The sequence below is a fragment of the Rhinopithecus roxellana genome, chromosome 5, assembly GCF_007565055.1.
Source record: "Rhinopithecus roxellana isolate Shanxi Qingling chromosome 5, ASM756505v1, whole genome shotgun sequence".
In the NCBI taxonomy this organism is placed as follows: domain Eukaryota; kingdom Metazoa; phylum Chordata; class Mammalia; order Primates; family Cercopithecidae; genus Rhinopithecus; species Rhinopithecus roxellana.
In genome coordinates this window covers 77,884,320-77,896,732 of record NC_044553.1, presented here as the reverse complement: position 1 = coordinate 77,896,732, position 12,413 = coordinate 77,884,320, and the positions used below count along the sequence as shown (strand labels likewise).

General features: G+C 52.2%; 1 protein-coding gene across 1 annotated transcript in view; it reads right to left on the bottom strand.

Moving 5' to 3' along the window:
* The window catches only part of CCDC33 (coiled-coil domain containing 33), a 100,858-nt gene that overhangs the window by 32,248 nt on the left and 56,197 nt on the right, over positions 1-12,413 (bottom strand). The window contains exon 11 of the mRNA XM_010375992.2: positions 7,451-7,645. Within this exon, the coding sequence (XP_010374294.2) occupies positions 7,451-7,645 (195 nt within the window). The remainder of the gene's footprint in view (positions 1-7,450; positions 7,646-12,413) is intronic.

Here is a 12,413-nt window from a genome sequence, read left to right as displayed (position 1 = left end):
TTCCTCAGTCTTTCTTGGTTCCAAAGGATCTGGGGGCCTGGGTCCTCTTGTACTCCCAGGCCCTGGGTGATCCTGCTCCCAGGCTGGGCTTGGTGCCTGAACCAGTGGCCCTGGGGGGCCTGCTTATTCCTGTTCCTGGGTGCCAATCCTAGGCTCCCGAGGTTTTGCAATGTCACCTCTCTAGGCTGATGTTCCTGCTGCTTGTTGCCACCAATGTGGGCAGTGTGCAGGGGTGCTCCAAGTCCCTTCCCTGGTAACTGCTGCTGGCAGCCTCAAAAGACTCCTGCTCAGAGTTCATCACCTTCCACCAGGTGGTGCTGAGGAGTGGAGGCTGGGTCTGACTGCTGACGTCCTCACCAGGCTGCAGACCCCATCCTGGGTCTGGGCCTGGGGGCAGGACCAAGGCTCCAGCCACTGTGCAGGAGCCCCAGGGCACTCAGGAACATCTGCTCCAACCTCCTGTGCTGTCAGAGGCAGGAACTGGGGCCCAGAGAGGGGAAGGAAGTTCAAGGTCACTTCCAGGAGCAGTGGGAGCACTGTGAGTGCAGGGACAGCATGGAGCTGGGCCAGGCTAGGCAGGGTGGTGTGCCCTGTGGATGAGGGAGGTTGACAGGGTAGAGGGTGTGGCAACCTCCAGTGGGGCAGACCTGGGTCAGGGGAGGTTTCCATGTCATGTAGGGTGGCCACCATCCAGGTTTGCCTGGGACTGTCTTGGTTTAAGCACTGAACACCTCATAGTCTGGAAACCCCTTAGTCTTGGACAGGCAGGGATAGGTGGTCACCCCAGGGCCATGCCAGCCGGACAGAAAGGACTAGGCTCAGGGTGTCTGTGGTACACAGCCAGCCGCCCTTTCTGGGGGGCCTCACCTCTCCCATCTGATCCTGAGGGGCAGGTAGGGTAGGGCAAGCACCTCTTCTGTGCTAAGATGGAGAAACCAAGGCACATGGTCACCCAGAGTCCCCAGAGCACCTCTCTGCCTGCCTGCGAGGAAAGGGGTCCCTGTGCTGGGAGGCTTGCCTTCCTGAGGACCGAGCCCACCTCTGGCACAGTGGGACTTGACAGAGGCCACAGCTTCCCTGGTCCTCCTTCCTCTCTGTGCTCATTATCTGGGGCTGTCTCTGCTGAAGTCAACCTACACCTCCGGAGCAGGGTAAGTGGGGTGGGGGCAGCTGGGGAAGAGGATTTAGAGAAACTGAGGGATTAAGGCTGAATCGTTCTAGGGTCTAGCAGACTCAAGAAAGGAAGAGAAACAAAAGCGGTATGCTCAGAGGGGGCGGGGATGTGGAGGAGACAGGTGGAGGGAGGGGGGAATGGCTTTCAAAGACAGAATGAAAGAAATGAGTTATTCCAGCGTGAGGAGGTTGGAAAAACTCCACTGAATCTTTTAACAACCCTTGTCAATTATTCATCTCCTGGTATGAGGGCCCTCTGGTCTGCCACAAATCTCTTCTGAGCAAGGCAGAAGGAGGGAGGGAAACAGAGGAGTCAGAGAGAGAGAGAGAGAAGGAGAGAGAAGTGGAGAGAGAGAGTCGGGGAGGGCGAGAGAGAGAAAGAGAGAGACAGAGAGCGCGCAGGAGAGACAGGGAGAGAGACAGGAAGAGGAGGGAAGCGACCCTGTCCTTGAATTTCTGTGCTGGAAACAACACTGAATACACACTTCTTTCACAGTAAATGAGCACATCTGCCTTTCTTTATCCAAAGCATAGCCCGCCTCCTCCAGGAAGACTTCCTTGCTTGCCTCTCCCCCATCCACCACCTCCCCAACTCTCTCTCATTCACTGAGGGCTCACTAGGTGTGTCCAGGAGTGCTGGGTAAGTGTGGCAGTTAAAAAGCTACATTGTCCCAACCATGCCCCTCCTTTGTCTGTTCATCCACCACCAAATATTTACTGTGTGCCTACTCTATGCCACTAATCGTCTCCCTGGGTATGGCTTGCTCCTGTCCACTGGGGAATTCTCAGAACTGAGGTCCTTGTTCTCTTTGTCCCCATGTCCCTGCCCCAGCTGGACACAGTGCTGGGCACATGGCAGGGTGGAGAGTTCTGATTCTCTGATGGACTGGAGGAATGGGGAGTCCAGGCACATGGCAGGTGTTTCAGAAGCCCTTTGTGGTGGAAGTTGGTCCATCTAGAGGTGGCATGGAGTCCCCTTGCCTTACCTGCTCCCCTCCTGGCATCGGGAGAAATGGCCTGGCTCCATGTGAGGTGGGATCAGGGTGCCCAGAGAGTGGAGGGCAGATGCTCGCAGGTTGTTGACTATTTGGAGAGTTGCTGTGTTCAGGATGAACCTTAGCACCTCACTCTTCATACTCACTTAAAGGCTCACCTCTTCCCAATGGCTTTCTGAGCTGCTCAGAAGGGTGATAAGGCTTCCTCTACCTCTGCCTGAGGCCCTACACTCGACCCAAGACCATACATACCCATGGGACTTGACCTCGGTGGGTCCACCCAGGACCTGCATGTTGAACCATGTTAACCACACGGAACTTGAAAGCCTGCATCAAAACTAAGTGTTCCAAGGTGAGAAGAAATGGTTGGGTTGCAGCCTGAAAATGAGGTAGATCAAGGGCACATCCAGGGGCAGGGAGCCGCAGTGGGTTTAGTGAACCATGGGAGTGGGACAGGCAGGACCAGGGGCAGCAGGCAGCATTGCACAGAGAGGCATAGACCTCCTCTTCTCCACTCTCATCCACTTCCAAGGTGCTTTTCTCTCCAGAAAATTGTTCAATTTCTTATTAAGCTGAAGTAGGATCTGAAGGGAATTAGGGATAAAATTGTTTTTCGGGCTCTGGGGAATGCATGATGAGACTGGATATAGACAAACACACTCCGGAAATCAGGGGAGGCCAAGAGGCTCAGCCGGAGACAACGGCCCAGCATGAGGGAGACAGTTCTTCATTTGGCTACTATGCAACCACTGCCATGTCACTGGCGCCTGCTGCTCGCCCTGGGACCTGCTGCCGGCCACCGCTCCCTGGCCGCATGTCCAGGAGCCGCACACACTGTGACCGTGCCATTGTTACTCAGTTGTGTCCCAGTGCTACTACTCTGTACGTCTGCCCATGGCTTCCACACTGTGCTCCGTACTCATTCCTATGATTGCACCCTCCTGCACTGCAGGGCTGTGTGACATGATTCTACAGCTTGGGTCTATTGTTATGCAACGACACTCCACTGCTCCATGGCCACGTTCGACTGCTTGTCACTGTGCCTCATGGTCGCTTGAGTTCATCCATTGCTATGTAATTTTGTTTGGTTGCTATGGAACGGTGACCCATTGCTACACAGCTAGGCTACCTGTGCTTGTCATGGAGCTGTACACTGTTGCTACCCACCCACATTCTATTGCCTGTAACTGGGATCTACTGGCCACCTGAACATGTGTGTCTGGGTCCTGCCATGATCCTTCTGGGCTCTGGCCAGTGGGTAGGAGCTGGGGTTGGGGGCTGGGTCTCTAGGCCCCCTCTAGGGCAAAGTGTCAGAGGTAGAAATAGCCAGCCTGGTAAATCTGAGGAGAGTGAGAGAGTGAGAACGAGAAGGCAAGTGAGAGAGGGAGTGAGAGAGAGAACTGACTTGGGGGACAGTACCACGGGTGAGAGGATAAACAAGGACGTAGCCAAGAGTCAGGAACAAAGAGGGGCGGGGTGCCTGGAACAGAGTGGGATGGGTAAGGGAGAGGGACATACCCACCGCCCTGGATACTCTGTGAGTCTCTGGGGGACCCAATGGTGCCAGGTCGACTGAGCATGCAGGCCTCTGTAGCATCCAGTATTTCCTTGGCTGGATGCAAGGCAGCATGAGATTGCCATGTCAGGAAGCCTTGGGCAGGCCCATTCCTACCCATCCCTGGGCCACCTCATTGCCACCCTTTGTAAAATGAGAGAATCAGTCTAGATACTTTCTAAGGTTCTTTCTGATTCTCTTGCTGTCCAGCCAGGGGTTCTATTCCATTTCCCAACTAGCATTTACCAACATCTGTCTTGGGCCAGGCCTGGGCAGGGCTCTGGAGCCCAGAGGCGAGTAAGTCAGTAAAGTAAGCCCTTTAGTTCAAGGGCTGGATGGTGGTGGCTGAGTGGCCCTAACCTGATAGCAAACCAGGGCTAGCAGCCAGTCCTTAAGGCCTCACCAGGTGTGCAGCAAGAGGGAGGGTAGAGGGACCAGGAACACTCTCTCTGGGTGAATGAGCCACTGATGGGCATGCTGGAGGTGATGCCCAGGGTGGGCATGCTTGAGTGAGTTCTCCATCAGACCCAGCTCACAACACCTCTGCAGTCTGTGGGTATTGGGTATCACCCAGAGCCTCCCAGAACTCCGGCCTAGCACGCTCAGGCCACTTCCTTCTTTCCTCACTCCTCTGTCACTGACAATGATTACTGTTGCTTAAAAATACTTCCTCCTGGCTGGGCGTGGTAGCTTACACCTGTAATCTCAGCACTTTGGGAGGCCGAGGAAGGCGGATCACCTGAGGTTGGGAGTTCGAGACCAGCCTGGCCAACATAGTGAAACCCTGTCTCTACTAAAAATACAAAAATTAGCCGGGCGTGGTGGCACATGCCTGTAATCCCAGCTACTCGAGAGGCTGAGGCAGGAGCATTGCTTGAACCCGGGAGGGGGAGGTTGCAATGAGCTGTGATTGCACCACTGAACTCTAGCTTGGTGACAGAGTGAGACTCAGTCTCAAAAAAAAAAAAAGCAAAATTAGCCATGCATGGTGTCGCATGCCTGTAATCCCAGCTACTCAGGAGACTGAGGCAGGAAAATCTCTTGAACCCAGAAGGCAGAGGTTGTGGTGAGCTGAGATCGCACCATTGCACTCCAGCCTGGACAACAAGAGCGAAACTCCATCTCCAAACAAACAAACACCCAAAAAACACTTCCTCCTAATGGCTAACCTTGACTTCTCAAGCTGCAGCCTGGTCCCATCTCTTTTGGTTTAATTCTTAAGAGAAAATCAAGACTTGCCCGCTACCCATGTTATTCTAATATTCTTTCAGATGTTGAAAACACTGTTTATATTGCCCACCTCTCAGATCCATTCTATATTTAAAGGCCATTTCTTCCTCCATTCTATTTTTTCCTCTCTGCTCCTCCTCCACCATCATCATCACCATCATCATCATCATCATCATCATCATCATCATCATCATCATCAAATTTTATAAGCATAGTGCAGACTCCAACCCAACCCACCCACAATTTGTGTCTCACTTCCCACAGACAAATCCATGGTCTTAAGATATCTGTATCTGGCTTCTCTCAAATAATCCAGACTCTCAGACCTACTGACCTCAGTTCAGACCTTGGAGGCTTTACCAGCAGACTGCAAATGAAGGACTCCCTGCCATGCCCAGTACCAGGAGCAGGGCTGGGTACTTCCTCCTCCTTGGTTGTGCTATGTCAGTGCCCAAGTGACTGATGTGAGAGGCTTGTCCAGCCAGGAGGTGCTTGAGGCTCTTGCTTGCAGAGGTAGTGTGGGTCAGGGGCTGAGGTCTGCATCCTTGGGGGAAGGTGGAGGCTTAGCATGGGGAGAGCTGAGGCTTGGCTGGTTGGCCCCTCCTGGGCAGCTGAGCAGGAGAGGTTGCTCTGAGCCCTCCGCAGGGCTGAGACCGGGGAGGAACGCCTTCTTTCTCCTCCCTTCCCATGTGCCTTTCCCTGTGATGGCACCTTCCCTTTTCTTTCTTTCCTGGCCTGTTTTTTCTTTTCTTTTGTTTTTTTCTATTGAGACGGGGTCTTGCTCTGTCACCCAAGCTGGAGTACAGTGGCACGATCACAGCTCACTGTAACCTTGACCTCCCAGGCTCAAGTGATCCTCCTGCTTCAGGTTCCTGAGTAGCTGAGACTACAGACATGCACCAACATATCTGGCTAATTTTTTGAATTTTTTGTAGAGACAGGATCTCACTATGTTGCCAGGGGTGGTCTCAAACTTCGGAGCTCAAGTGATCCTCCCACCTCGGCTGGCCCAAGTGGTGAGATTACAGATGCGGGCCATGCACCTGGCCTCTCTTTCCTTTACTACCTCTGCTTAGAGGCACAAGAAGGGGGAACCACGGGGCCAGGATGTGGAGAGGGCAGGAGGAGTGGCTTATTCATGCTGCCCCAAATCTCCAAAGATAGGGTTTTTAAATTTTCAATGCAGTTTATGGCTGAGCTGGATGTTGATCCCAAGGGCTGTTTCCTCAAGGGCCAGAGGTGACAGGAGGAAATCATAAAGATGGCCTATGAGCAGGACGGCCCTGCTCCCGGGTGGGCAGGGGTGCTCATGTGGAAGAACCCTGGGCATGCCCAGCAGACAGCCAGCCTTCCTATTCGTTCGATGGGACACGTTCCAGAAAGGTGCAGAAGTGCCAGGGGAAGATGAGGGGGCTGTTGGTGGAGGAGGTCAGGTCCTGGGAGGGGGGTGGCTTGGACTTCCCTATGGACTGGTGGCCTTGTCTGGGGCCTTATCTCAAGATCTTCCAGAGCAGTGTTCCCCATGGGACCCGCTGTGGAAGAAGGGAGGAAGCCACCCAAGAATTCAGCCATGGTTACTGGGTAGCACCTCCCTGGACTGTCTCTTTGGTAGCCCATTCTTTAGCGCTCTGCATCAAGAGCTGAGACCCAGCACTGACTCCTCAGCAAATTAGGATGTCACTTTGGCCACCTCCACCAGCCCTTTCTGAGCATCTGCTCAACAGGCAACAGGAAGACACAGCAGCTCCCATGATCAAGGACACAGACTCTGTCACCAAAATTCGTGTCCTCTTACCTCTATTATTATTATTATTATTATTATTAGAGATGGATTTTCACTCTTGTTGCCCAGGCTGGAGTGCAATGGCGCAATCTTGGCTCACTGCAACCTCCACCTCCCAGGTTCAAGTGATTCTCCTGCCTCAGCCTCCTGAGTAGCTGGAATTACAGCCATGACCACCACGCCCGGCTAATTTTGTATTTTTTTAGTAGAGACAGAGTTTCTCCATGTTGGTCAGGCTGATCTCAAACTCCCGACCTCAGGTGATCCCCCCGCCTTGGCCTCCCAAAGTGTTGAGATTACAGGTGTGAGCCACCATGCCCAGCCAGTGTCCTCTTTTTTTGAGCCCCAGTTTCTCCCGTTATAAGTTAAAATGAATCTCTTAAAAGTGCTTCCCACTACCCAGTGGCCGTGCACCTCAGGAAGTTCTGGGTTGATGCCTACACACCTAAATGGAACCCTGGCTTCCAAGTGTTGCATGTGTTTGTTTTGAAAGAAATTACACAGGAGTTCCACTCAAAAGGTGAAGAGACCCTGCAAATGAAGAAGCCACAGCTCCCAGCCGTTTGACTTTAGGGTAACTCACATGCAGAGTGTGCCTAAGGGGAGGTCTGCTGGCCACCTGAGGCATGAACCAGTCCTGCAGATGGCAGTTAAGTCCCCTTCCCATGGCCTCATCACTGCCCCGGCCCTTCCCACCTGGGGAGAGACACTCACTGTGTCGCGGGACGTCTCAGGCACCAGAGGCTCCTCCTCTGCTTCCCGTGGCATGGACGTGCTCAAGTCCATTGTGGAGCTCACTGTGTCCTTGGACCAGGACTCTTGGATGGTTCCCAGCTTCTCATCTAGGATCTTGGGGTCCAAGGTAGGAAGAGCCTTGCTGTTGTTTGGTGTCAAGAAGTTTTCTGGTCTCTGAGAAGAGAAGGTACAGAGAAACTTTGGAACAGGCCCCTTCTCTCTGCCCATCTACCATAAGCACACCTTCTACACCCCAAGCCTCTCCTCCTCATGGCTCAGGAGGCCCTGCATGGCTGGCCTGTGCACACCTCCTACCATCTGCCCCTTGCTCACTGGGCCCCAACTACATGGCCCCTGCTGTTCCTCCAACAAGTCAAGCTCTCTCCTGCCTCAGGGCCTTGGCATTTGCTGTTCTCTTCCTGGAGGTCCTCGGGGATCTTTACGTGGCTGTCTGCTTCTTATCATTCAAGTCTCAGCCCAGATATGACCTGCTCAGAGGGTTCCTGCTCTTTGAGATAGAGGCCCACTCTATCTAAAGTAATCCCAGTTCCAATATACTCTCTATTCATTTATCCCATTTTACTGTGTTCATAGCACTTACTCTACCAGAAAATTTTAAAATGCATTTACTTCTTAACTGCCTCCTCATGAGTCCTATGTCAGCAAGGAACCTTGTCTATCCCTAGTGTCTGGCTCATTGTAGGCACTCCGTACATTTTTGGTGGAAGAATAAATGAACTATGCCATCTCTGACACCCAAACTTGGTGCAGCAACAACAGCTTCTAAAATCCTGTACTCTTTTGACACCCTTTGCTATGTAGACCTATTTTCCATTTCATCTCCTCTATCATCCTTCAATCTTACCACCCATTAAGCAGAGAGTCTCTCCTCTCTGTATATTCTGATGAGCCTTCATCTCCCTCCATGTTCTTTTCCTGTTCTCCTTCTCCCTTGGCAGGATTATCACTCTCATGTGTCTAAAGTCTGATGCCACTCAAATACCAGCCTCCCCACCACCCAAGGATGCCTTGACGTCTCAGCTCACACTGACTTGTAGATTTTCTGGGTTCTTCTGATCTAGCAGTTGGCTGTCTGTGCTTTCATGTTGCTCTCTAAGCTATTTTTGCTTTTCTTTTCTTTTCTTTTCTTTCTTTTTTTTTTTTTTTTTGAGACAGAGTCTTGCTCTCTTACCCAGGCTGGAGTGCAGTGCCATGATCTCGGCTCACTGCAGCCTCCACCTCCTGGGTTCAAGCAATTCTCTTGCCTTAGCCTTCTGAGTAGCTGGGACTACAGGCATCCGCCACCACACTTGGCTAATTTTTGTGTTTTTAGTAGAGATGGGGTTTCACCATATTGGCCAGGCTGGTCTTGAACTCCTGACCTTGTGATCTGCCCGCCTCAGCCTCCCAAAGTGCTGGGATTACAGGCATGAGTCATTGTGCCTGGCTGCTATTTTTGTTTTTGTTTTTGTTTTTTTTGAGGCGGAGTCTCGCTCTGTCACCCGGACTGGAGTGCAGTGGCAGGATCTCAGCTCACTGCAAGCTCTGCCTCCCGGGTTTACGCCATTCTCCTGCCTCAGCCTCCGAGTAGCTGGGACTACAGGCGCCCGCCACCTCGCCCGGCTAGTTTTTTGTATTTTTTAGTAGAGATGGGGTTTCACCGTGTTCGCCAGGATGGTCTCGATCTCCTGACCTCGTGATCCGCCCGTCTCGGCCTCCCAAAGGGCTGGGATTACAGGCTTGAGCCACCGCGCCCGGCCTGTTTTTGTTTTTTAAATAAAACTTTAAGTTCCTTGGGCTTAGGGACATGTCTGTGCTGCCTTTGGGGAGGGGTTACTTTAAAGCCCTGTTGGAAATTCATGGTTATCTCTAAAACACACTCATTGTTCAAAGAATCATGCAGTCCTAGGGTTTTTAGGGACCTCAAAGGTGAGCCAGTTCCACCCTGCACCAGCTGTTGGAATCCTCTCTTGGCTGCATAGCAGACAAATTATTCCACTGTCTGGAGTCTTGTGCTAGAAATAAATAGAGCAATGGGCACACTGCCAACTAGTACAGATGCGCTCAGAGTTAGAGGTGCCCTGGTGTTTGACCCTGAACAACCAGAGAGGGAATGAGTGCAGGTGGGCCTCTTTTTAAGTGGCTCTTCTATAGGAAAGTCCATGCATACTAACTCAATGAACTGGGACAAGAACCCTTCACTTTACCACTGAAATTCTTTAAGTAATTTTTCTTTTATGCCACTTTCAAATAAACTTTGCTGTGCAGAAATTCATTAAGGCGAAGATGTTTCTGGCGATGTCTATAGAGTAAGGGACAGTCACACAAGTACACAGAGGCATTTGGCTAAGTGTGGGCTCTATATCCCCCAACTCCCCATCAAATGGGTGCAAAATAGACAACGTCAAAGAGAAAGCAGTTATAACAAGACTCTGGGAATGGGAAGAGTGGGACACTGGGGGACCCCGAGGCTGACTTTGGCAGGCCACTTACTGCACTTCATGATCAAGATTCCTGGGCCTGTTTTGTCTGTGGGCGTCAGGCCTGGTGGTCTCTCCCACCTGGTCCTCTCAGTAGCTATGGCTCATGGAGGGCGGGCTTCACTTGGAGGTTCCCCACTGACGTGAAGACACCCAGGGTAGCATCTGAGTCAGATGGTTTAGGGTTTTTGGGCCATGTGTTTTAGATAGGAAAAAATGCCACATCTGTCTCCTTCTCAGAACAGCTGAACACCAGATTGACTGCAGAGGAAGAGCTACAAAATGCATATTGGGTGGATGGATGAATGGGTGGGTGGATGAATGGATGGATGAATGCAGGAAAGAATGAAGGAAAGCATAAATACAGGGCAAAGACCATCTTCCCATTGACCAGGTGGCCCCTGGGGCTGGGGTGAGATGCTGATTCAGGACCTATAATGACATTTCTGCTCATTTCCAGGCAGAAAGCCAATCTCCATGCCCTGGATTTCATAGACTGCCATCTAATCCAGTTAGGAGAGGAAGTAGAAGTAATGAAATCAAGGGAGAGGTCTCTAGAGGTGTCCCCGTCAGTACTGAAAGCAGGGACAATTGCAAGGGAGTTCCCTCCCCCACAGCCTGTCTCCCTGACATCCACTCAGTGTGGCCCCAGCACCAGATGGGTCAATGCAATAACCCAGAGCTGACGTTTACTGAGCCCCTGGTCAGAGCTGAGCTGGGCACTCACCAGGTACTTTTACGTGGATTCTGAAATTTACTATGTATAATCCATTTAATTTCATCACAAAGCTAAAATAAAGGTGAGAACAACCCCTCAGTCCAGACCAGTGCCTTTAGCCTATCAGTCTCTTAGGGGGTGATGTGGGGGTGAGCTCTGGGAAGGAGGGCAGGCAAGGCAGAGTACCTATGGACTTTAAGTCTATCCTGCCCATCCCTGCTCCAGCCACCCTTCCTGTAGTGCCTGCCAGACTCAATGGTTCTGTCCTGCCCTACCCTGGGGTTGACCCTGGCCAGGATCTGCTCCCATGGCTGCTCCATGCTTGTACCTCCCCCCCCGCATGTCTCTGCCCACCTTCCCATTCCCCTGTCCCATTCAACTTTGTCAGGATCCATCTGGCCTGGGGTTTGGAGGCAAGGTGGAGAGGTAACTTTTATAGTGAAATCTTTAGACCTCTAAACAGCACAGATCCTGCAGGGCACATCAGAGGGAGTTGCTTTTGTCATGTGAGGTGAGGGGCACCAAGAGACCCATCATGTCTAAATTCTCCCTAATAGTTCTCATTCTTTAGGGTCAGCATTACATCTCCAGACTCCACAGCTTCAATCAGCTCACATTTCGGGGAGGAAATTATGCCCTCATCCCCTTGCTTCTCAAGGAAGGGAGCTTGCCTGAGACCACAGAGAGGGCTAGGCTGCTCGAGACCATAGAAAGAGCCAATCCATAGGAGATGGTGAGTCAGTGAAGGATGGGGAGAGCCTTGGAGACTAACTCATCCCAAGACTAACTCCTCCTAATCAAGCCCAGCCTTGCCTCACTCTCCTTTCCTCCAGGTAGGATGAAAGCTGCTGGCCCACCCCACAAGCCTGCGTGTTTGTTTCTGTATTTGACAAGCCTTGCCTGCTGGGGCAGCTTGGGGCTGACAAGTGGCCCCTGTCCCTGTGGCTTCATGGCTGTAGCACATCCTGGTTCATTAAGACTGTAATTGGAGATTGACTTTGAAAGCTCAAAGAGATGCATGGCCACGCACTAGCTCAGACCCAGCATTCAGCCCACTGCTCCCTGTGTTGCTGCATCTGCCCACACCACATATAAGTGCCATGGTTGGGGAGAAGACACGCCTTCCTCACTCCTCCCAGCACTCACTGTTGCTAGCAGAGTTGGGTCTGTTGAGACAGACCAGGCCAATGGCATCACAGGCTTGAGGCTTCTCAGGTCACCTGTCTCCCTCCTCCCCACAACATCCTCTGCCTTCCTCCTACCCATTCCATCCCCTAGATCCCCAGTCATGCAAAATGCAACAGTTCCAGCCTGCCCGGCAATTACAGACTAGCCAGGCTGCAGCTGCTGTCCTTGGTGCTGAAAGTGCCCGCCTTCCGGCCTGCTTGCGTCTCGCCCCGCCCTGAGCCTTCTCGCTGGAGCGCACATGCTCTTAATTCAATTAGCTGGCCCTGAACCCTCCCCAGGGGGCCTGGAGCGGAAACTGACAAATTCTGTTTAACAAAGACATTTGTCCCTCGCCCCGCCGGCTTTGGGCTCTGCCCGCCTGTATCCCGCTCATTAGGTATCTAACAAAGTGAGTCCCAAGAAATCTGCTTCCAATCGCTAGTAATTCAGGAGGCCTGATGCAATTTTCTCCCTGATAAGGGTGTCTCGCCCACTGGCAAGCGCCGTAATGAGCCCTGTGCAGCAGCTCCCCGATCAGTCACTGCTTTGTCATTTCCTGTGGCTGCAGTTGTAGGTT